Below are 25,439 nucleotides of genomic sequence, written 5' to 3'. Positions count from 1 at the left end.
ACATTGTCTTTGCTCACATTTAAAATGCATTCGTTAAGGATTCGGCACAGTTTTCTGCTATCTAATCAATAATCGAACGAAGTTGTTTCGGTTCCGGTATACCATATATGTATTGTATGTAGATATGTACTCGTATGTACATGATGTGCAACGCAATTAACAAATTTACAAAAAAGAATTTGCTATGTGGGAATTATTATTTGACACATTTTTTTTTAATATTTTACATTGATTTATGCATTGGACACGTACGAGCGTTGTTTGATAAATCAGTGATTTTTGTTATTTTTATACGCTGAACAGGGTATATCAAATTTAGCCACGAACTTTGTAACACCCAGAAGGCATCATCGCAGACCCTAAAAAGTTTTTATGTTAATTTGTTGGAGTCCTTGATATCAGACCACTATAGCATTTGTCTGACATACAAACTGAACCTTGTGTATGGAATATTTTTTTTCTTGACGAGATGTCTTCACGAAATTTGGCATCGCTTATTGTCGAAGGCAGCGATACAATCTTCGATGAAATTGTTCAGATCGGACCACTATAGCATATAGCTGCCATACAAACTGAACGAACATAATCCAGTCCTTGTAAGGAAAACTATTCTAGTTGACAAGATATCTAAACGAAATTTTGCATGTACTGGTTTCCAAGGCAACGCTATAATCGTTAGAGACCCAAAACTCGAAAGAAGTCTATTTTATTTCGATAGTTCTGGACATAAGATGGGTTTGATTCAAAGTCAACGATTTTAAAAACTCAAAAGGTGACTGACTTATCAAACTTCCTATTTACACATAAATATGTAAATTTATGTGTCTGTTGTTTGCATATAATCACACATTTAACATTGATTTACCTTTACCTTTTTATTATTACAACTTCTTCTTCTTAATGTGGTTTATGGCAAATTGAAAATTTCAAACGCCTCGGTCATCGTTAATTTTATTATTTATTTAATTGCTTATTGACAATGTAACGTATACGACTGTGCAAATTTATGCATTGCTCTTTTATATTTATGTATTTGTGTATGTGCGTGTGTGTGTGTGTGTGTGTTATGGCTGAAACTAAATATGCACTTCGTGGAATAGTTCATAATAAAAAATCATATTATGACATATTCATGCACAGAAGTTGCTAGCATTACAATGACTATACATGTTTACATACAAAAATACTCGTATATACTATGTACATACATATATATGTACATATGTATACAATGTTACTTGTACATCGGGCTCAACTTGAGGTTGAAGATGCGATTTTTACTCTAGTAAGTAATAAAGTTTACTTAGTTATTATGCGGTAACACGTGCAACCAACAACACACCAAATGCAACAACAACAATTACATATAACAAGAATAACAACAATAAACACTAAAAGATATAGTTGCCGCTTAGAGCTCCACCAACCAATTGCCGTCATCGCTGCCATATTCCATAGTTCAAGCATCAACAATTCGCTGATTCGCCACCAGTCGGCCACCAGACGCTGTCCGCGCAGTCAGCAAGCGAACAGCATAGCTTATATGCGAGCAAATGGAGGCTGACAGACATACCATAGAAATTTTCCAATAATTTACATGATAATCACTACTTGACAGAGAGTCGAAAAGCATAAGGTTGAAAGGCAATAAAATGCATTGTATGTACATATACATATAACTATATGTGTTTATATTCATCGTTTGTGAGATATGTATATCTGCTACATATGTATGTATGCAATATATGTGCAATGCATAATTTTTATACTTTGTGTATTTGTTGACCTTATTGTTGTTACTTCACCCAGCATTATTGGTGGTTTTAAATATTTGCAACTCTTTGTTGCAATTGCTTTTGTTGTGCAAAGCACTTTGCGTGTATTGGGATTGTAAATTCAGATATACATATATATACTTGCGTGCATAAATGCAATCATTTGACTTTGAATGGAAAATACCGAAATAAAAACTTTGTTGTCTTCATATCTTGCGTTGACTCAGGTTAGTTTGGGATTTGAGTTTTGTTGTTGAGCTTAGTTTGTCGTAAGGTTCTTTAGAGCCGAAGTGAATCCTAGGAGGTCTTTAGTAGGGTTAAAAAATTTGCCAAATCACTGCTGTTGAAATTTTTTGGTAGATGGTGATGTGAACTTTACCGAACAGTTTTTTAAGGGTTAAGGTCTCACTACTTTTGTCACCGACGTCAATCGCCTTATCAGATTTAATATTTAACCAGAATGCTTTGACGATGAATAAAGGTTTCTTAAGTTTCATAGAATTATGATGTTACAACGTAACAGTCATTTTTGAAATTTCCTAATGGTAATCTAACCTAACCTACATAGGTGAACCTTGTACCATATTTTACAGAATTACTGAAGAGTATATTTTAAAAATCTGAGAGGGTTAACTTCTAATCAAAAACATTATTATTGTTGTTGTGGTAGCAGCAGAAAACGTTCCCCAAAATTCGCATAGTTTTAGCTATCAATTATTATCAATATTTTAGCGCAAGATTTATTTGTAAATCCAGATCCATCAAATTTTGGGTTTCGTCAGCTTTCGCCTCTTCCCGCTATTTTTGACGAGTATAAGTCAGCTATTTTTAGTTTATCTTGGGAGAGTATAGTATATAATATATAGGTAAGTATAGTAAATCGAATAGCTGTTTTGAGTCGGTGAGGAAAATTTCTCCCAAACGGATATATTTTTTAGATCATGATCAAAATAATATAATTTTTAAACTGGTCCTTGCAAGCGATATCTTGAGTAAAAATTGAGATATCTTGATGAAACTTGGTACACATATGCCTTGACATCCAAGGAAGCTTGGTATTGCAGATGGACAGAATCAGACCCATAACTAAGCTCTGCAATAAGATGCTGGTATTTAGCACAACGAATTTTATTAGGGCGAGGCATCTACGGTTGAAAAATGTTTTTAAAGTGGGCGTAGCCTTGTCCTTGTGCTGTGAAATAAGACAAAAACAACATCTACTTCCCATGTAAATTTATTTCCATCTGATTCTTTGACTTTCCAGTACACAAATCAGGAAGCCATCAATGTATCCGAATAAAACTTTTCACTAATAGTACCTTTGAATTGGGCCACCTTATGGCAAAAATTTGCCCAAATTGGACTAGAACTTTTGTGAAAACGTTTAAAAATCGTAACTATTATCAACAAGTAAGTAAGGGCTAAGTTCGAATGTAACCGAAGATTTTATACTCTTGCAACTTGCAGAGAACAAAGCCGGGGAAATACCTTCAGGTGTAGCAAAACTTTATATTAAACTAGAAAAAACGTTAGCTTCAGCTGAACCTCTAATACCCTTCACAGGTGCATTTTTTTACAGCATAAAAGGGTATAGAAAGAAATTTATATTTTTTATCAGTTAAGTTTGCTAAGATATCTTACATATTGACCGATATATATGGTATAAAGCCAACCGGAAGTTTGAAAATTGTATCCTAGGTATATGGGAGATAAGGGTTATCTATATTTGGCATTATCTGTACATTTTATTAACCGAAAAAGATGTTCTGTGAGTTCCACATATCATCATCAATTGATGTTTGAAAATCCTGATATTAGTTATATGGGGTCTAGGGCAAATTTTCACCCGACTTTTATCCATTTTAGGCATTGTTATTAGAAAAACACGATCCCCCCATTTTATTAAGATAACTTACATATTGGTATGAAATTGGTTGAGTTGCTCCAAAAATATGGGGTTTCAACTAAAGGTAAACGGTGCCACGCCCCTTGCCAATGCTGACATTGGCTCTAACAAAGCCCTCTTGTGCCATCGCCTATGTAAAATTTAATATCTCTGATGCATTTAGTTACTGATTTATGGCACTTTAATAAAACCGTTATATGAGGAGTGGGCGGGGTTATCATCCGATTTAACCTATTTTCACGCAGTCGTAAGGATTTATACTGTATAAATTTGTGTAATATAGCTTGAATGGCTTGGGAGATATATACATTAAAACTATTAAGGAACGGGACAACGCCCATTTTTTTAAGATCTTCAAAACACAGGTGCCGCTAAAGCTATTCGCTATACTAATAACAGTTTTGTATCTTAAGTTGGGGCTTAGTTAAGGTAATTTTTCGGTTTTCGAGTAATGACGTTTTCTGGGCATGGCAGGGGTCTACAATACCGAATTTCTTATGAAGGCAACGAACGTGTGTACAAAGTTTCAACACGATATTTTAATATTCGTTTCGTCATCTGGATCATTTATATACATATGTATATATAACTCTATATCTATCTCGATCAATTTTAGGTGATACAAACAACCGTTTGGTGAAAAAACTATTCTACTCTGTAGCAACATGTTGCAAGTGTATGAAAATTAATTTCAGATACTTCTCTCTTCGTTCTGCTAACTTTTTCACTTCCTCTGTTCTAGTTGGACAAATTCCTTTAAATTCATATTAACATACTTAGTGTAAGCAGTTCATGGCCGCGGCAATCCAAAGTGACTGGCTGGTGTGACTTACGTATGTATGAGCAGACACACACACACACATCTACACATACATACATATATCTGGAAATACATATAACATACATATGGCATGTATCGAGTGGCAGATTTATTGCAAAGTGCACTCAATAGGAATTAATTCGTTGGTCCGCAGACGCAACAATATTACTACATACACACTTACATACATATGTATGTAAAATATCCACATATTTATGATGTTTTTATACTAAAATTGTTGCTGCTACTCCTGCCGCTCGCTGCATGACTGATTTGTTGCAATGTCAGCTTGTCGTTGCCGCGGCCGCCGCTGCTGCTGCTGTTGCTGGCGTTGCAAGGCGTTGTGCCATAGCGGAGGCGCAAAATGCAAAGGATGCCGATTTCTTTTATGTTCAATATTTTTATGTACTTTTCGACGAATGCAATAATTTTTAATAAGTTGCAACAGCCGCAACCGCGCAACAACAACAACACCCATAGAATATATGGTATACATGTATGTATATATGTGTGCATTTAGTCATTCAGCGTTCAGCTCAAATGTGCATCATTCATTCGCTTTCGCTTTTTGCGCTGATTTCTGCGATTCGCGATGCTGCCGCAGTCACCGCGATCGCGCGCGTCAAGGCGCAATTTGCGCAGCGTATAAATTAAGGAGCATACGGCGTAAGCGAGCTCGCGAGCGAGCGACTGTGCAATGCGAATCCATCAATTTGCCTCAATTGTTCTGCGAATAAATCAAAGCAGCGTTCCACATCAAAATTTTTATACCCAAATGTAATGCTTGCTGCTTTCCGCTTGTTTTTCAAGATCAAGCGAATGTGGCTCGTAAGAGCTCTTTGAAGTTACGCTTGATGGACCCAGCCGAAATCGGACGAAATTAATTGCGAACGCTTTGGTATATATTTCTTTGCGAGCAGCAAATGTAAATATGTGTGAGTTTATATTGTAATGGAAATTTTATATTACACACTGGACTAGTATGTTAGGTACTAGTGGTTAACTAGTTGGAGATTACTTTAAAAATATAATATATTTTAATAGAAAAGTCATTTATTCATAAAATGTTTACCTTGTTTAGGTAGTACTAGTCACTAACTAGTTGTAAATTACTTTCAATTGGATAAACAATTGTGCCTTAAGATTAAAGCGTTAACTTCTTATTATAATCTAAAAAGCAGGGTGTCCACATTTTCCCCGTTTCAGTCTTCTTGATAATTCTTTTGATTATTGATAATTGAAAACATGTACAATAGTTTTATTCAAAGTATTGCCCATCTGAAGTTACAACAATTTCCCATCTTTTTGGCAATTTGCAGATTCTATTCCAAAATAACTGCATCGGCAGCTTGGCGGCCAAGTATGAATAAAGCAGTTTTTGATACCCTGTTCTCACGTGAACCTTATTTCAGAAAGGGCGTTTAGCACGTACGGGACGGTAGTCAGAACGGGCAAGGTCTGAGCTAGAACGCAGGTGAGGCAAAACTTCCCAGTCGCTGTTCTCCAAATAGTTTTTAACCAGTCGTGCAACATGAGGCCTACGAATCTTTAGAAAATATTATAGCAGTGACCTCAGTTTGAGCAAAATCAACCTGTATGCAGTGCTGAATGGAGCACATGCTACAAACGTCTGCTCGATGTTATTGTAAAATCAATCCGTAAACTCCAAGAAATATTCAATAAGCTTTCCAAGTAAAGCAACAAAATTGAATTCACTTTGCTTAATTTTTAACTGAAAAACGCCACATCTGTGAATTGTTCATTGCCTCTGACGTATCGTTATTGATCCATCTTACTTCTAAAGTGGAGAAGCGATACAAAACGTCGACCTTAAAAAACGTTCGCGTAACCAAAACTGCCTAATTTTATATCAAGCTGTATCAGTGTATTCGTATTGGTAAAGAATGTCGTAATATACAATAAACAACCTGCGCTCAAGTAGAAACGGTTGAAATTTTTGAGGTTAAAAAAGGGCGTTATCTCCAAATACTCGCTAATTCGGAGTCGAAGTTTGTACGTAGCATACATATGTAAATATGTTCGTACTGATTTCAATGATTAACAAGAAATTGTGCGAATTTATATCATTTTCAGAAAAAAAATAGAGAATATAATAAATGTTACTCATACACCATGGTGCCCATAGTCTTGAAATATTATATTTGGTAACTAATCAAAAAATTCTTTAATATATGTATACTTATGTGTAAAAATTAATTTATGAATATTAATTTATGAGTCTCCAAAACTGTTTGAGTAAGTTTTTGTACACAGCAAAAACAACAAAAATATTTGAAAGAGAAAGTTTATGGCCACATTTGGTTTCGGAATCTGAATCGTACCTGGGCTTCATGTTAGAGAGGGTAGACCTGAAAGTGGTTTCGTTTTCGTTTCGGAAATTTAAATATAATACACCATTAATTTAATAATATTTTTCTTCATGGTACTTCATGGTCTACTTATTGAAAAGTTTGCATAGGTTCCTCAAGTTCTTTTATTAACAGATCTAGTTAGAAGAAATCCATTATTTTTGCATTGAAATTGAAGGTTTTTTTTTTGAACATAGTAAGACTGATCCGATTTTCACAGGCTTCTCTTGAGGCGAATTTTTCACGGCGAAATCATCGCTAGAAAACGGCAGTTATCACTCGATATCAGATGCTTCCTACCTATAAGGTGCATGTATAAGAACCTCTAAACACAGCGCTCGCAGCTTCTGTCGAGATCGGTGTGTGTGTATTGGCGTTGTGTTGTTGTAATTCAATTCCTCTCCTATTGGCTAAAGCTGGCCGCTTCTGGATGATTGCTTCCTTCATCAGGTCCAATTGTTGACAGTACAGGTCCCTGTCAATCTCACCAAACTCATAGTAAAACCTTTCTGACAGTCAATTCTTGCTTGGTCACCATTTTCGCGCCCTCGCCGCCATTCAGCAGCGATTGGCAGAATGAAATTCAGTTCTTGAAGTTTTGTTGCGTTAACTCGTGTGATATACATTTATAGTAGCATACTTTTATACATATCTACACAGCGTTCATAGACCCACATGCCACACAAGCCTTAGCAACAATAATTCAGAATAATAATCCGCATGGCAACATTAAAAAACAAGTTTAAAAAAAAAAAATAATATAAACGTGTAATCGTCCAACAACGAAGTGAAGCAACTCGAAATAATTAAAAAACAGTCTACAAAGAACTCGTGGATGAATGAAAAATGTTTTGGGGGCTTAGCGAAGCGCTTGATCTGCACCAAGAATATTGCACAGCGCTAAAACTACAACAACCACACGAGTATGACGGCAAAAAGCAGGAAGAAGCCAACGAAGGAGAGCAAAAATCGCAAACGCCTGGAGATGTATACAAAGGAGAGGCAGAAGGTGAGGCGCCCAGCGCAGAAGAAGAAACGGACGCTGGTGGCGATGCAACAGGCGCAGTTAAACAACTCAATATACTGCTCTTCGGTGCTGGTGATCCGCGTCACATCATCAAAACAATGGCCAAAATGTACCGACACAAAGGCAGTCGTGTCAATTTCTATGTGCTCGATGGTTGCATAGAAATCGTGGCACGAAATATGTTGCTGCTCGGTATAGCGCTTGAGAATCCGCAATCGTTTCACTTAATGCGAAAGGTGCATCTCTTCATGGACGTATACGGCAATGCGCTGCTGCGTCCCGCTTCACATCAATATCTAATAGGTAAAGCAAAAGCGATGCTGAAAATGATCACCGACGATGAAGAGCTAAAGCGATTGGCACCGCAACTGAATATTGACCGACTAAGGTATCGCGAGCGCGATGGTTTGGCGAACGCCTTCAACTTTCTACTGCCACGCGAAGCTTATAACTTCAATATGCAGCAGTATTGGACCGAACGCGTGCGCAAATTGTTGAGCACGCGTTATGATTATCGCGAGGGCGCCTTCGATTGGGATTTGAATATGGTGTTGAAGGACAGGGACGCAGCGCAAATATGCTCGCAGGTGACATTCATTTTATTTGTAACAATTTATTTGATTTTTTTTTTCAAAATTTTTGTTCATAGGAATATCGCTATTGGCGCGAAACGGGCATCGCCTTTACTTACCCCGAATATGAGCAGTGCAAGCCGAATAAAACACTCGTCGCCGGACTGGTACGTAACGGCGAGAAATATGTGCATCGCGGTTATGCTGGCGACATAGAGACGGGTCCATTTTGCACATTTGGTCTCAACACCGCTGATAAGCAAATGATGAACTCTGTGCATGGCGATAATGACTATCGTGCCACGGACATTACCGAACGCAATCTGCTGGAATACTTTCACGAATTGCAAACTTGTGCCGCTTACACGCATGATCGTAAAATTTCACGTAAATATGGTTCGGTTAAGTTGCTAATGGGCGAGCGGCTCACATTTGATGAATGCGATGTGGATGCCATGCGCGAGTATGGTAAACCGTGGATTCAGATGGAACAGTGCAAGATATTTTTCCTCTCGGCCGATGATATTTTCACGCTGCAAGACGTGAATGCCAATGAAAACTGGCGCAACTTCTTCGATGTGGTTTTTGTGGGACATAATTACTTTCCATTTTTGAAGAGTAATTTCGCCGAAGTGCTGCGCGCTAATGCGTTGCTCATTTTGGAGAGTAAACTGTTGACTGTAGCGCGTAAAGAGGTGGTGCACGAATTCGAAGACAAATTGAAGTCATATGCGAAGTTGTTAAATTTAACGCCGGTGATCAATTATAATGCCTTGAATTTGAAAAACAGCATTTTGAGATATAAGAAAATCATCGAAGTGGAGAAAGAGCTGAAAACGGGAATTAAATAGTTCAAATGAACATTTTTTTAAAACCGCTAGTTACTACTTTTCAATCATTTTTACAGCCAATCATTTCGTTTCAATTAAATATGTATATTTTTTAAACTAGAAACTTACAAATATGTAATTAGTTGCTATTATGGTTTTTCTTTTTAGTGGCCCAAGTTTCTAAATTGAACTGCGTATCTTTTCTGTACGATCTTATTTTGGGCTTTAGCTTATTTTCTTCATCATTGAAGTTATTATCTAAAGAGAAATTCAGCTGTTTGGCGCGTTTTTCCAGCACACGCTTTTGTTGCAGCTCATCTGCTGATACATCGACGATTTTTCGGCGCGGTACATGCTTCAGCGCTTGTGTCCAATTATTGGTAGTTTTCAGTTCTAATAAAATGTTGATCATTTGGTTAAGCGTTAGCGACTTGCCTGAACCTGCGCCCCACTGTAGGTAGCGATCGAGCGGCAGACGTGCCATGCGCAGTCCCAAACGTTTCGCTTTAGCTAGCGATAGCGGCTCATTATTAACCTTAGAAATAGGAGTAAATTTAGTAAATGTTGTACAATTCTTATCTGTATATATTTACCGTATCCACCATTGCGCCAACTATATAAACATTGTCGGGATTATACACTTCCAGATCTGTGCGGCAATGTGGCGTCAAATAGACTAGATTTTCTTTCGGAAATAACTCGGTAAAACATTTTTCATGCACATTCATCGGGAATTCTGTATTGAACATAGTGGGTATGTAACGGTTGAGAGCTTTTGTGCATATGCTATCCAAATTCACGTTACAGTAATGCAAATCGAAGGGATCATCATGCGCACGATTGTCAGCAAAACATAACATCAATTGTTTAGCTGCGTTCAGTGCCTCGCGGCGCGTCATATGTCGATCGTATGAGCAGTCTAACACAATTTTAGGCGAAAACTGCATGGCGCGTATCAACCTGAATAAGCAAAGCAACAATATGTTTAAGAAAATTCAAAGTTAAGATGTTAGTCACCTGTTATTCTGAAAGTTATTTATGGTCGAATCGTAGATACGTAAAAATAGTGCCGTATGTCCCAAGCCATAGATGATGTGTTGATTTTCTTCACGTTCTTTACGCATTTCCTCCTTGCGCTCCAGCACATGTACGGTACGTTCCTCTTTTTTACGTTCCTTGGCTTGTTTTTTAGCTTCAACTTGCCATAAGTAACCGTAATACTTGTAGCGTGCTGACTTCGAAGGCAATGTAAGTATGTATGCCCAGTTCTCATCTGTAATTGACTCTAATGCCGGCACACGTCGGCCCTCTTGATGTGCGATATCGACTTCGAGTTGTAAGACTTTAAGAAGTTTTTCGCGTTCCTCATTATTGGCTGGAGGCTCAGCCTTTGCACCAGAATCATTTCGAAATGTTGGTTCTGTTTGCGTGAAAGGATTATAGTGGGGTTTAGCAGGTTTAGACTCACTTTCGATGTGGTCATCATCTGCGGCTACTTTTACACAACTACGCGTTGTGACCGAAACACAAACGGTTTTCGTTGACAGCAGACTGTGATTTGTACACTGTGATAGTTGCAAATAAGAATGCAATGCACTACGAGCAGGCGCTAGCCGGAATAATGATTTTAACATTTTTTTTTATTTAAATTATTAACAAGTAAGAAATTTGATAACATCCATGTGTGTAATCGAATTTGCGGCGAATTGACTATGGTCACTCAGCTGTTTAAGAATGTCAAATGCAAAAGCATTAGGTAAAAAAAAAACAAAAGGGAAAGCGGAGAGCGTCTACAATAAAATAGATGAACAATGCATAGAAAGGCAGCAATTTTCGCGTGTTGTGCAAATATTTACATGTATTCCGTATTTATTTTATTTTAAACTATAAACTATTGATATTAGAGAATTATAATTATATAATTTACATTCTCTTTTTATATATTCCAAATTTTCCATTCAACATTTTTTCGAAACCACTGTTGACACTTTGAAAGCCACTGTAATTGAACAGCTGTTAACTTGAGCAACTGTCAAAATCAGCTTTATTCATTTACGTTCTCTGCCAGCGGCTAATAAATTTATTCCAATAAGAGTGAAAAGGAATAGAATTCCTCGAAATAATAAAGTTAATCATTATAGAAGTAGTATTTTTTATACATTTTAAAATAATCAAAATAAACGTGATTTGTGTTCTAATCACTTCAGGTGCAGTGGAAATTATTTAATAATTTAAGGTAAGAACTTTTAATGGAATCGTGTCGAGTGAAAGTTTTTATGTTATTCACACATGAATTCCGCCACAAGAAAGAAGAAAGTAGCATAGCATGTTTGGCAATTAAATACAAAATATTGTTGCCGTTGATGCAATAAAATAGAACTATTTTTTTAATAATAAAGTGTTTCTGCATAAACCCAAAGGTCTAAATCGGCTAAAGAAAGTGCGTCAGGAAAAGCAAAAAGTCCTTTATCAGACTTTCACATGTAACTGTAGCACTGCTAATGACAGCAATAATCAACGTGTAACTTCAGCACCAAAACAGTTAAAATTTTCATTGATGCTTTAATTATTGAACATTTAACTCTGCATATTCAGCGCACATGAAACGCAAAGCAATAGTTACGAAATTTCAAATATTTGTATATACTCATGTTTGTATGTCAGCTGAAAAAAGTCTTATAAGTATGCATGCCTGTGGCTAATGCCTCCGTTCACAAAGCGTGTGCTAAGAAAGTTGTGAGTAATCACAAAACGCTCAGGCGATACTCATTTCTTGGTACTCATATATTAAATAATACGCTCTGTCCATATGAATGTATGCATGCGCAAATGTTTGTAATTAAATTTCCATACATACATACATATGTTTATTAATGTGGGCTTGGCAAATGTGATGAAAAATAGATTGATGTCTATTTTTGTTAATTCATTTATAATTTCACTTGTTAAAACAAAACGCAGTAAAAAAAATGTTTTAGTTAGGCGCTAGCAGTGTTTGTTTTACTTGACCGTTATATTGAAAATGCTCTCAAATCTAAATGTTAAAGACACTATTTGCTAAAACCATAATTTTAATAATAGTATATAATGCTAACGTTTAAGACGCATGAATTGCGTACATATGTATGTATATCGTTAAAATTTTTATAGCGAGGATTTTTGATCAGGCTATACCTCAGTTAACGTTTTTTTTTTGTTATATAGCAATAATTATTCAATAGAAATATACAAACATAATCAGAGCATTATACACATACAAACATATTTTGAATATTTCCGTAAAAATTCAAAATGCTTACACGTAAAAATCAAGCTATAGCTGCATTTTTTCTAAAATGAACTTAGCACTTTCTTAGAAGAACGTCATAACTTTGAATTTATACCCGCATTCATTACTTTTCCGGCTGTAAAAGAGAGTTCAAACGTAAATGCTGATTTTATCGTTCTTTGTAAACACATGCATATGTATTTAGGATATTCATATGTGCCATGTTTGAACTCTATAAATATTTATTCATGTAAATTGAAGACATATAGCAAGCAATTTTATTTACAAATTTAAAATATTTGCAATCAGTTTTACTTTTATGATTTTTGCTATAAATGCAAAACGTCGGAACGATTGCTCACCAATAAAAAGCGAAGCCACAACATGAATACGTTTCATACAAAGCAATTAAACTTTGAACCCATGTAAACATTCGACTATGACAAACGGCAATTATAGCAGAGGGTTTTTCTAAACAACAACAAAGACATACGAATGAATTATAGAATAGTTTTTAGCTTAGTTCGTAAGCGACAAGTACACCGTTGATAAGCTTATCTATCAAACGCTAAAGTCTATGTAAACGATGAAAAGCGTAAGTTTTGAGTAAAACTGAATGAGCTGTACTTTTGTGGGTGTCTGCTGCTTATAAAAAATGTAAATTAAATGTATCGGCTCACTCATATGCATATCTACATGTGTATTTATGCATAACACTTGATCAATGATCGAATTATTTTCATTGCAACAACAAAATGTCAAATATTACAGGCATTGTAACATTACGTGAAAATCATACAAATTGTTTCGATGGGCATTAGCAGCGCATAGGAGTGTCCAGTATAAATAGTCGTCGCCTCATATAAGCATATATGTACATATATATGTACTATATATGTAAGATTTGTATGCTCAAATGTCGGTACGATCGATAACAAGTTAACTTTGTTGTGCACAAGCCAAATGGACAAAAGGTGCTTAGCAATCACAGGGGCAATACATTAACCCCACAACAACAAAAGTAACAATTGACAAATAAAAACAACAAGAACATTAGCTCTAGAAAAGCATTTATTGCAACAAGCGCTGCCAAACGCTTTTATTTGCTGCTCGCTATCATTTCGAAGTCAGTCTTTTTAACGGTTTCCAACGTTACGGTTTACATTTTTTGAAAGCTTTGCGCTCTGAAACATTTAGTTGTGTCCACGATTACGCGATCATTGATTCTAAGTATTTTAAAGCTGTAACATCATCAATTCTGGGTCGCTGCCGGCCTGTTCGTTGTTTATATCAACACAAATAAAGCGCCAATTCATCACTCGGCATACAGAAAACAAAAAGTGAAATTTCGAAATTTAAACGGTAAATAATTAAATTCCAAAAATTGCGCTTCTTTTTTGTTTTCAAATATAAATTAAAAGTGTGACTGCACGTGTCTTTATGCATGTATGTATGTATTAAATATTTGCGGGTATTTATGTTTGTAAATTTGTGTTTGCGTTATTTTAATTGATTGCGCACGAAAATAAACAAATTTGTTGAGTTATTGTCTTTATACAAAAATTTTACAAATTAGTTAGCTTTAAAAATAGTCACTAATTTATTAAAAATGTGCAATTAGCGCACCAAATAAACAAAAGAAAGAATTAATTGTTTTAATGGTCTAATTTTTAACTTGGCTTTACTTAAAATAGACAAGCGTAAATAATATACATACATATATATATGTAGATATATACAGTAACTGACAATAAAATAGAATCAAATCGATGTTTCCGAAATAATTAACAATTTTTATTATTTTTTCGATAAATTTAGGATACGTTTTACTTCGATTAATCGATTCCTACAATATTTATCTTTTAAAACAACATGAAGGTAGCTCTGTTACATTTTACTGTTATCTTTGTGTTCAAATTAAACAAAGTGTGCATTTATTGTCATGACAAAAGAATAGAATCAAGGCGTAAAAGTATATAATCTTTAGGATATTTGTTAAAACTTGACATTTTGTTATAATTAAGTATTATTTGTCGAAGAAATAGGCCGAGGAAAGCATTGCCCAGCGGCCCAAACATTTTTGTTTACTGCTTTGAAATATCCAAAAAATGCACATTGAGGGGACGGGCGCGAAAAACGACGTCTCACGATGACAATTACATAGAGATTTTATCAAAATCCGATCCTTTCAAGACTTCTGTAGCTATCCAAAGAAAATTGATGTAGAAATTTCTGCGATATCTGTTGCACAGAAAAAAATCTCTGCGGAAGGTTATCCCGGAAAATTCCAATTTTGAACAAAAAGACAGCGGAACAATCGGATTGCTTTTGCTTCAGCGCATATCTATTAGATCGGTGAAGAAAATGCAAAAAAAGTGGCGTAAGATCCTTCGATCCGATGAATGTAAAATAAATATGGTAGGTAAGATGGAAAAGATAGATAGGGGTCGACGTTCAAAGAATGGTGAAATAAATCCCTAATACACGACAAAAACTTTCAAAAATGGAGGTATCATGATATGGGACTGTTTTTCGTTGTACAGAGTTGGACCATTTTTAGAATTCGGGAAATCATGGATCGTTATCACTTCCTTAAAATTTCAGAAGATGTCATGTTTCCTTAAGCTGAAGAGAACATGCCTTTAGTTTGGCAGTTCTAGCATGATAATGCTTCGAAACATACCTCGGGTGTGGTGAAGACTTGGCTACAGGATCAAGGAATCGATGTTATGATTTGACCGGCGCAATCTCCGGACTTAAATCCTATAAAAAACCTGAGGAGTATGGTAAAGAAAAAGTTGACACGCATTAAACTTCAAAATAAGGAGGAACTATGGGAAAAAGTCCAAGAGGAGTGATATTCAATACCGAATTTAGTCTGTAAAGCTCTAGCGGAATCTAAGCCGAAAAGGTTATTGTCAAGTTCCTGACAGTTTCTTCAAAAAAAGTAGTCTGCTGATAATACTAAAATTTTTATTAAGTTATTCCTGCTTTTGAAATGTTTAGAATAAATTTTATTTACTATAAAAAATAATTGTTTCCTCCGAAGAAATGTGGTAACCCTTTTTTATTTGCAAATAGTTATGAATAAAATTTGGATTCTATATTATTGTCAGTAACTGTTTGTATGTACATATGTTAGTATGTACATAAATAAACAAACTGCTCTTGTAGTTGCATGTCACTTGTCGTTTATGTCAATTTAAAGCTGCTTTGGTGCGAATAAATGTTAAAAATCAACAACAACACAGCGTTAGCCACTTAACTTTTGAGCCAAGCTTGTCAATATTAAACGAGCTACTCTAAATTAATATATAAGTAGAAATACACGTGATGTTAAAGGCAATAAACTACTAAAATGAGTTTTGAGTAAATTTGCTCTAGTGAATATAATATATTAAAATTAACGTTTAATAATAATATTAAAAAAAAAATGATTAAAAAAATTATTTTTTTAAAAATCACTTATAAAAATATTATTACATATTAATTTATGGAATGCTTAAGTGTTAGCAAAATGACGGCACTTAAGTTGTGACTTGTGTTGAATAATTTTTTTAAGGTATTTTTTAACAATATTCAAATATAATGAAAATTAAATAAATGCTGACTTTTGAAAAAAAGCAAGAAAAAACGTTAACTTCGTTCGCTTTTGATCGGTCAGTTTGTATGTCAGCTATATGCTATAGTGTTCCAATATCGGCGGTTCCGATAAATGAGCAGCTTCTTAGGCCGAAAAGGACGTCTGCAAAATGTCAGATTGATATCTTAAAAACTGAGGAACAGGTTCGCGAGGGACGGACATTCCTAAATCGACTCAGATCGCCACGCTGATCATTTATATATAGTGTCTCTGATGTCTCCTTTTGGGCGTTAAAAACTTCGTGGAAAACTTAACTTAAAAAAAAAAATTTATCTTTATATTCATCCTATTTTATATAATTTTTTTTTTGTTTTATTCCCATAATTTATTTATTTTTTTGCAAAATATAGTTTATTATCATAATATTTTCTCTAATATTATATAATTAATTAGTTCTGTCATCTTTTACTACTGTTTTCGTGTGGTTGTTTTACCTATACATCTTGTACCAGTGAACATTTCCCACATTAGTTGATGTAATGCTGCCGTGTTGACGGTACTTGATCGGATATATGTCCGAATCCGTATCGGATATGTAGATCCGACTGTCTTGGGAACGCATTCTCTCCGTTTGTGTAGACACAATTATTGTGGAAAACTTATAAAACTATAAGAAGTCAGTACTTAGTTTTACAGAGATTCCTTTTCTTCCCTAATCACTTCTTTTCTTGTATAATAAATTATTTTATTTATCATGCATAGTATAAGATTAGGGGAATCTTAAGAAATCAAAAAGCTTCCATAACTTTGAACAAAAAATATATAATTATAGCCTGCTTATTTATATTAACTGTATAATTGTACAGGCAATATCAGATAACACGTGTGCAATTAAATGCGTGTGTGGCGTTACATAAAAAATATTTAAAAAGAATGCACCGCAAAGTGCAGTTTTCCACACACTCCAAAAGTCAGCTGGGAACGAGTTTTCGAGTCGCAACCAAAAATTTATATGAATATGTATATATGGTAATTCCTTTGATAACTTGAAAAAAATCCCAAAAAAAAAGAGTGATCATGATCTTTACACAAATTATGCAAGAGACCCACTGACCAAACAACACAATGTATACATGCATACATACATACCTATGTACATATGTATAATTTGTGTAAGTAAGTAAGTAAACATTCCGCTGAAGATACTCACGCACAATATGTTGCTCATCCGCACGCTCATTCAACGCCCGTTCGTTCGGTCTCAAGCGCACTCTTCACTAAGCAATGTGGCAGAGAAAGTTTTCCATTCGATTTCATTACAAATGCTTACAAAGTCACTTACATACATTTTTTTGTGCAAATAGTTAATATAGCAGTTAAACGCACTTGGTGATGCGTTCCACAATTGGTCCGTCACAGTGTGGTAGTAGTTGTTGAGTGATTTTGTGTGACACATGCAAGTCAGAAGAAACGCGTTTTTTATTTATTATTACTTTTTTTAAAGAGACAATATATTTAAAGTTGAATAAAAGGTGTACATTTAGAGAATAATGTGTTTTAATAATCTATTTATTTGAACATTTTTGGATTTCCTTATTCCCGTAGCCGATCTTCAGAAAGACCTCGGAAAAACGGTGTCTGGCGGTGAGCAAGATTTTTCTGCATAAAATTATCTCAAATCCAAAACTTAAAGTATTTATTATAACAATAGATAAATACAGGTAACGATCGAAATTTTGATTTTTGATGAAATAGCTGCTCACTCCAAAAAAAATTCGTTTTTGTGTAAAAAATTACACTTCAGAGTTTCTTAAATCGAAATTAATATCAAAAATCTCATTCCTGCGATCATTACCTGACAAGTACAATACATCTAGAAATGTTGTGTAAAAATTTCAAGTCAATCGGACCAGCCGTTTTGGATAAATTTTCCTCACCGGCTCTGAAAACAGCGTTTCGAGAAAAAGGTGTTTAAGTTTTGCGAGCCGATTACACTAAGTTAAAATTCCTACAAATATGCTCAAGTTTCTGAAACTATTTGCCGGTTCAACTTAAAATATTGATGATTATTTCCAAATACATTCGATATTTCGATTTCGATTTTTTTGAAATTCATCACTGGAAATAACCGTTTAAATCAATATCTTCGTATTTTCTTAAAATGGCTTAAAATCTTAATATTTTGGTAAGAAAACTTCGCTTTGTGTACAAATTTGAATGGAGCGATCAAAGAGCGCAACAATTATTCATTATTTTTTCTCTGTCAGCATTTAATTATACTATACTTTGGGCGGTAACATCATCACAAATTTTTTTTTTTTTGATAATATTTTGTCCTTTGTTGTATCTTATTATTGGGAAGAAGTGTCAAACTACTTTAAAGTAGTTCTGTACAAGTAAGTAATACCATCTTTATGGAGAAAGGTTAAAATCGCCAAAAATTAATAAGAAAATATGATATTATGGTGGCAACACAATTTTTTTGTTCCGAAAACTTAAGCCGCTACTTGAACAATGACTATTCATAGTAGACTGCTATACTAGTACCATTTTGCACTAGTTCTATACTACAGGGTAGGTGTTACAGTGTTAAATTACACGTAAAATGAGTTTTTTATTTTTAAATTAAACGTGTTATTGTACAATAATATTATAACAAATAGTACATTTATATGTCCGTTATATACCATATGTTAGTTTTTTTTATTACTCATATAAAAAAAAATTTTGTTTGTATTACAATCATTGCGGGCGAATGTTCAAACGGAAATCTTTTATTTGTTGATTTCGATTTCGATTTTCAATTATTATAAATAGTTTTGTTTTATAGTTTTATTTTAAATATTCATTCATTCATATTTTAGAAACTACACACACACACACACACAGCCATCAATTGACCGCCAAAGTGGCTTTTTGGCTCTTGCTGGCTCCGCACGCCGCTCTGTTGACGGAATTTGATTTGGTCTGATCGACCATCGTTTTCGACTCTTTAAGGCTGGTGGGTCTCTTGTCGCGCGCATTTGGCATTTGGCTCTTGAGTGTTCAAGTTGTAGTATTCCCTAGATCTTCGAATTCTTTTTTTTTTTTGGATCTTTCACTCGGCTTTACTCCGTCTGGCTGGCTTTATTTCGTAGCTTTGACGAGTGTTTATTTAAGAAAACTATTTGGCGCTAACAGACAAACAGCAGTGTTAACACATCAGTGTACGTTTGTTTATTTGTGTGTGTTTATGTGTGTGTGTAAAATTGTTGAAAGAATTCGTCGTGCAAACAGGTGAAAGTTGTGCGTGTGTCAAATATTTGGAAATAAGTAGGTATATAGGTTTACCAGGTTTATACCAGTTTACAAAATAAATTGCTACATACATATATACATGTTTCTATAAATTGCTTGTGATTGTGCGTGTTATAAAAGCATAAAGCCTGTGTTAACCTTTGTCCGTTTGGTGCTTCGACACGATACAAATTGAGAATTGCACTCAATTTATTATAGAAATGTGAAGCGATTATTTACATATATAGATATTAATAAAAACATTTCATTTACAATTGTGTGCATACAGATTTGTATTTGTATAATCGATATTGATATGGTATTGTGTCAAAGCAGTCAAAGTGCAGTGAATTGTTTGTATAATAAAAAAAAATGCAATTAAAACTTGTGCGGCACAAATTTTTTTTCACAACTTTTATTTATATTTTATATATACATACTTAAAACTAAAGAGAATCTAAATTTATCATATAATTTTTGCATAAAACATGCAAGACATTAGATCTGCATAAAATAAAAATAAATAAATTATAAATATTTTATGTAATATTATTAATAATATATATTTTTATATTAGATATTTAAATAGTTTTTGTGTTTTTTAATTTTTTGTTTTGTCACATTTTATTGTATTTATTTTCCAACACATGTTTTTTTTTAGAAGTTATATACTCGTATGTTACGCCCATTTTTACAGCTGCAAACTTTTGGAAATTTTCCTTACTTTTTTTTTAAGGTGTGGCGCTTGAACGTTAATTCGAAGAAACTTCTTCCTCCTTATTTTAATTCTCATTCCAGCAGTTTTAGATCTCAACACTTAAAAAACTCTCTTGCCTTTTCTGACTCTTCTAATTCCGCACGTATGCGGATTGCGCCCCTCGCGGTTGGGCGGGAGGAGGGTAATCGTTGGGTTATTATTATTATTGTATGTCATCAGTACCATCTACCCAAATTTGACCCGGACTCACAAAAAAATTACATTTTAACGTATTGTAATACAAATTGTTATTATCACTTTCAAATAAAAGCCTCGACTTGGATGGCCTTCAGCGAATTTTGATTTTTTTTGGGTACAACTTATTTTTGGAGCGTCATTCGCTAGATTGTTAGACAGTTTCGATGTCATATTCATAAAGCCACGTCTCGTCACCAGTAGTGATGTGTTGGTCATCTCTTTTACGACCTCTATTCGTTGTCGTTTTTTGTTAAAGATTCAGTTCTTTTGATACGAGTGTAGCTATTACACGCTTAATACCCAAAACATTAATCGGAATGTATTGAGTCGATCTATAAGAGATATTTAAATTCTCTGCTATCTTTCAGATGTCGAACACGATAATTTTCAAGCAACGTGTCTTTAACTTTGCTTCGCTGTGATCGTCATTAATAGTGGTAGATGGACGACTCGCTTGTTGTAAACTTCCGTTGAATTCACGAGCTTAACTGAATGCTTTGTGTCACTCAAATACTTTCGTTCGAGATAATGTAGACTCCCCAAAATAGTACTTCTGCAGTATTTTCAATGATTCCATAGCCGTGATGCCATTGGAAACACAAAATTTCTAGAAAAACGTTGATAAAAATCGCCAGACAAACCCCTTACGTCGTAGACAAACACGCGCTAATTGACATATGGACATCAAACTTCACACAATATATAATATTATAATATCAATGAAATTGTGTATATATATATTTTTTATACATAAATACGGTTATATGAGTATTTGAATAATTTTTTTTCCACTGCTTTCGTTCCCGCCCGGTTATTAAGTTGAATGTCTTGATAAGAACTCCAACATTTATCTAAGCATTCTACTTAAACTAGACAACTCATCTCAATGCTCTTCACGTTTCAGAAAATTAAACATATAAACATACATAAAAAGCATTTCGTTTCGTGCGTCAAAATAGTTATTTTCGAACCGTGTCTACGACTAATTTATGAACGATTTTCTCATGTGAGACAGAGAATAAAAAAAAAAACAATGCAAGTTCCTACATAATAGCCTTGCACTGTGAAGGATCACCAATTGCAATATATACACCGTTATTAATAGCTAACTTCTTTTCATTTGCAGTCTAACAATCACCCAAGCGTATTACCAACCACCACAACCTACTACTAAGCACTAGTCAAGCTCACATTTCAACTCGCACATACTTACATATAAGAAAAATTACAAATGTGGCCTAAAAATGTTGGCATACGCGCTATTGAGGCGATCTTCCCATCCCAGTATGTGGACCAAACGGAATTGGAACAATTTGATGGCGCCTCAGCGGGTAAATACACCATCGGTTTGGGTCAAGGGAAAATGGGTTTCTGCTCGGATCGTGAAGACGTGAACTCACTGTGCCTCACTGTGGTCAGCCGCCTGTTGGAACGCTATCAAATCAAGCCACAAGAAATCGGACGTCTAGAAGTCGGCACCGAAACCATTATTGACAAATCGAAATCGGTGAAATCGGTGCTAATGCAACTATTTGCCGATTCGGGAAATACAGATATCGAAGGTATCGATACAACGAACGCATGCTATGGCGGTACAGCAGCACTCTTCAACTCAATCAACTGGATAGAGTCGTCCAGCTGGGATGGTCGTTATGCATTGGCCGTTTGTGCTGATATTGCTGTGTACGCGAAGGGCGCAGCACGTCCCACAGGTGGCGCTGGCGCCATTGCTATGTTGGTGGGACCGAATGCATCGCTCGTCTTTGAGCGTGGACTGCGCGCCACACACATGGAACATGCCTACGACTTCTATAAGCCCGATTTGAGCTCCGAGTATCCCACAGTGGATGGTAAATTATCGATACAGTGTTATCTTTCCGCGCTAGACACATGCTATCAGTTGTACTGTAAGAAGTTTGCGAAAAAGTATCCGCAAGAGGCTGAGTTTACTTTGGATAACTTCGAAGCGTTGCTCTTCCACACGCCTTTCTGCAAGTTGGTGCAAAAGTCAGTGGCGCGCGTCGTCTTCAATGATTTCCTGCAATGCAGCGCTGAGAAGCGTGCGCTAAAGTACCCCGGCCTGGAGCGCTTTAACGCGGCCACGCTGACTCAAACCTACTTCGATCGCGATGTCGAGAAGGCCTTCATGACAGAATTCGCTGACATCTTCGAAGCGAAAACACGCCAATCATTGCTGCTGGCCAATCAGGTGGGCAACATGTACACACCTTCGGTGTACTCTGGTCTTGTTTCATTGCTCATCAATACGCCACCCGAGCGACTGGTGGGTAAACGCATTGGCCTCTTCTCGTATGGCTCCGGTTTAGCGGCCACAATGTACTCAATGCAGGTGACAAAGGATGCGGAAGCTTTCAAACAACTCGTATCTAAATTGGATTATGTTTTACCTATGCTGAATTCGCGCGAGAAAGTCGCACCCGAGTTGTTCTCCCAACTGATGGAGGTGCGCGAGAAGAACAATCATGCGGCGCCATACACGCCGAGCGGCAGTGTAAGCGTGCTCTTCCCCGGCACTTACTACCTGCAGTCCGTGGATGACATGCATCGGCGTACATACGAACGCAAGCCGACCATTGCGAATGGTGTGCATTAATAGTTGCTGTTTAAGGATGTGGTCGGCGGCGTGTTGGAGTGCCGACAGTGGTGGCGGTGTAGGCTTCGTAAACGGCGTCTCGGCGCATACAACAGCGGGTGCGTGCGATGTTCTGACATTGCATGGTGGATGAGAGAATTTTGGGCGCCATATGCAGTGCTTTAACATAGTTTTAGTTAAGGTAGGTGTGTGTGTATCACATTTTGTTGTAAATTATTAATTAAAAGTACTTAATTTTTTATAGAAAATAATAACACAAACACAAAGGCAACATGTGGTATGCAATTGCAGTTAAAATCGTATTTTCATTTATTTAATTAAATTTCAAACAACACTTGACAATAATAGTTCATTTAAAATAATGTTGCATATACTATACTAGTTAGCAAAATTCAAATATGTACATATGTATGCAGGTACATAAGCAATAAATGATTGCACTAACTAAATACCGCTAAGTATAATGGTTTACTACAAGTAAATTTTTTACAAAAGAAATAAAATCCATAAAGGCCGAGTTATGGTTCGGCGCACTCGTAAACACGTGAAGGCAATTTGAGCGCGCGGCTTGACAGCAGCAGCTTATGCGCTTGTGCGAACGCAACTCTACCTTGTACCTTATTACTTGATTGCAAATGTAATATGCTTTGTTATTTACTGTTATGCACAACAAAACGCTACTAAAATAGAAAATATACATAGTATGAAAAATTCAACAAGATTTACGCTATTATGTAGTTAGTTCTTAGTTCAATGCACTTTTAAAGAATATAAATTATTTTAAAATGTATAAAAAAAAACTAAAAACATATATATTTTTATATCTTTAACTACTTTTCACATTTGCTTACGCTTAAGAGCGCGCGAAAACGTCTTATGTCAAGCGACCAAGTAGCTTTACATGTTCATGTACATATATGTATAAATGGAAATGTGAATATATAAAATTATATAGCGAACATAAAAATTGTATGTTGAAGCACTATAGCACTAGGTTAAGACAAAATAAAGGCAAACCTCATCCAAACAAAAAAAAAACCGTATTCCTCAACTTATTGCTGTCGGTTGCGGTAGTTGGTATAATCATATTTACTTATGTACGTATGTGTGTGTAATACTCCTAAAAATAATATTTTTGCTACCCGTAGATGTTTAATTTACGTGACATTCGCAGCTGCAGCGTAGTAATCAGCTGATTGCCTAGAAGAGACATAAATCAATACTTTGAAAATTTTATACCAGTTTTTATATAAATATATAAATTGTACGATAAGATTAATACAAATCGTCTACGATTCGACGGCTAATCCAACTAAATAAACTTTAAAGATATTAAAACAACAACGCTATCAACTAATATGTATAAAAAAAAGATTGATTGCGTTTAACAATTTAACCACTGATAACGGTAAACCATGCAAAACGAAAAATTAAAACAAAAAAATAACAGCTAGTAACAAATTATTATTATATGTAAACATTAAATAAAATCAAAAGAAATTTTGTAACATTGCAACTGCATATATATCTACATAAATACATTTAAGCATATGTAATAATTAATCAAAAAAATATATCTAAAGTAAAATACAAAATAGCAAGTTGGACATGCATATAAGAGGCATATGATCTGTAACACACACAATTCGTTGTACGAGTTATAGCTAACGAATATAACGGAATTAATAGCATAAGTCATTGAGCGTTAAAGATAATGTCAGGCAAAGGAAATGTTCAAAATAATAAATGTTAAAAGATAAATTCGAAATTAAATTGAAATTGTTTGATTTCACATTAAGCGTTTGTAGAGTTGAGCAAATGTTGAAACCCAGTTATGTGCGTTCCCAGGACACTCGGGTCTACGTTGCGGGAAATGATCAAAATTACTTCAGGCATGTTTTCTGCAGTTACAACGCTATACAACTATATCCTTCAAAGTATTTGTGAAGCGACATGCCTAGTGTGTCAGCCTAACAAAAGGCGGTTTTTAGGAATTGAAACCAAACAAATATTGTATCAATTGTTTTAAGATTTTAAGAATATATTTATACATACTTTAAGACTACACAGCGATCTCCGAAAGCGCTAAATAGAAAAGGTCCTCAAGTGCAGCAGCCATTCTGGCCTTCTCTGTGGAAGAAACTTAAAACAAAAAAATTCTCTACTGGAAGATATTGTCCGTACAATGATCTAAGGTCGAAAAAAAAATGTTTGAAAAAACAGAGGCGTTTAAAAAGTTCTAAAATACAACTTTTCTGTTGACATCTTTCAAACTTTAAATAAAAATAGAAAACCGTTAGTCGGAGGACCTTCCCGTTACAATTAAGAGCTCATGCTTGGAAAGGCTTTTCTTAAAGTTGTCTATTAACCAATTTTTCAGAGTACCAAGCGAAAAAAAACATTCGTATTTTTTGACACACCCTAATGTGTATTCATACATATAT

General features: G+C 35.1%; 3 protein-coding genes across 8 annotated transcripts; 2 read left to right on the top strand and 1 right to left on the bottom strand.

Annotated features, from left to right (window-relative positions):
- The first annotated feature begins 7,544 nt into the window (after window positions 1–7,544).
- Window positions 7,545–9,438, top strand: Dnaaf3 (Dynein axonemal assembly factor 3). Its single transcript, XM_014247425.3, has 2 exons — window positions 7,545–8,484; window positions 8,547–9,438. The coding sequence occupies exons 1-2, from the start codon at window positions 7,717–7,719 to the stop codon at window positions 9,318–9,320; spliced, it is 1,542 nt and encodes a 513-aa protein (XP_014102900.2). The 5' UTR covers window positions 7,545–7,716; the 3' UTR covers window positions 9,321–9,438.
- Window positions 9,384–11,029, bottom strand: rswl (tRNA methyltransferase roswell). Its single transcript, XM_014247426.3, has 3 exons — window positions 10,317–11,029; window positions 9,893–10,259; window positions 9,384–9,834 (listed from the first exon to the last, which is right to left on the bottom strand). Exons 1-3 carry the CDS (start codon window positions 10,931–10,933, stop codon window positions 9,439–9,441), a joined length of 1,380 nt encoding a protein of 459 aa, XP_014102901.2. The 5' UTR covers window positions 10,934–11,029; the 3' UTR covers window positions 9,384–9,438.
- Window positions 11,030–11,366: 337 nt separating this feature from the next.
- Hmgs (hydroxymethylglutaryl-CoA synthase) lies at window positions 11,367–24,768 on the top strand. 6 transcript variants are annotated; one of them, XR_004977958.2, is made up of 3 exons: window positions 11,367–11,535; window positions 21,508–23,176; window positions 23,240–24,768. XR_004977958.2 is itself a non-coding variant. In XM_036370085.2 (2 exons), the coding sequence occupies exon 2, from the start codon at window positions 21,613–21,615 to the stop codon at window positions 22,993–22,995; it is 1,383 nt and encodes a 460-aa protein (XP_036225978.2). In that variant the 5' UTR covers window positions 11,367–11,535; window positions 21,508–21,612; the 3' UTR covers window positions 22,996–24,768. The 6 variants fall into 6 exon arrangements, 1 of the variants encoding a protein (XP_036225978.2); XR_004977959.2 differs by having other exon boundaries at window positions 21,508–23,180; XR_004977960.2 differs by lacking the exon at window positions 11,367–11,535 and adding an exon at window positions 13,679–13,929.
- Window positions 24,769–25,439: the final 671 nt, after the last annotated feature.

Source organism: Bactrocera oleae, chromosome 4, assembly GCF_042242935.1.
Source record: "Bactrocera oleae isolate idBacOlea1 chromosome 4, idBacOlea1, whole genome shotgun sequence".
Classification (NCBI taxonomy): Eukaryota; Metazoa; Arthropoda; class Insecta; order Diptera; family Tephritidae; genus Bactrocera; species Bactrocera oleae.
This window is presented reverse-complemented; position numbering and strand designations above follow the sequence as displayed.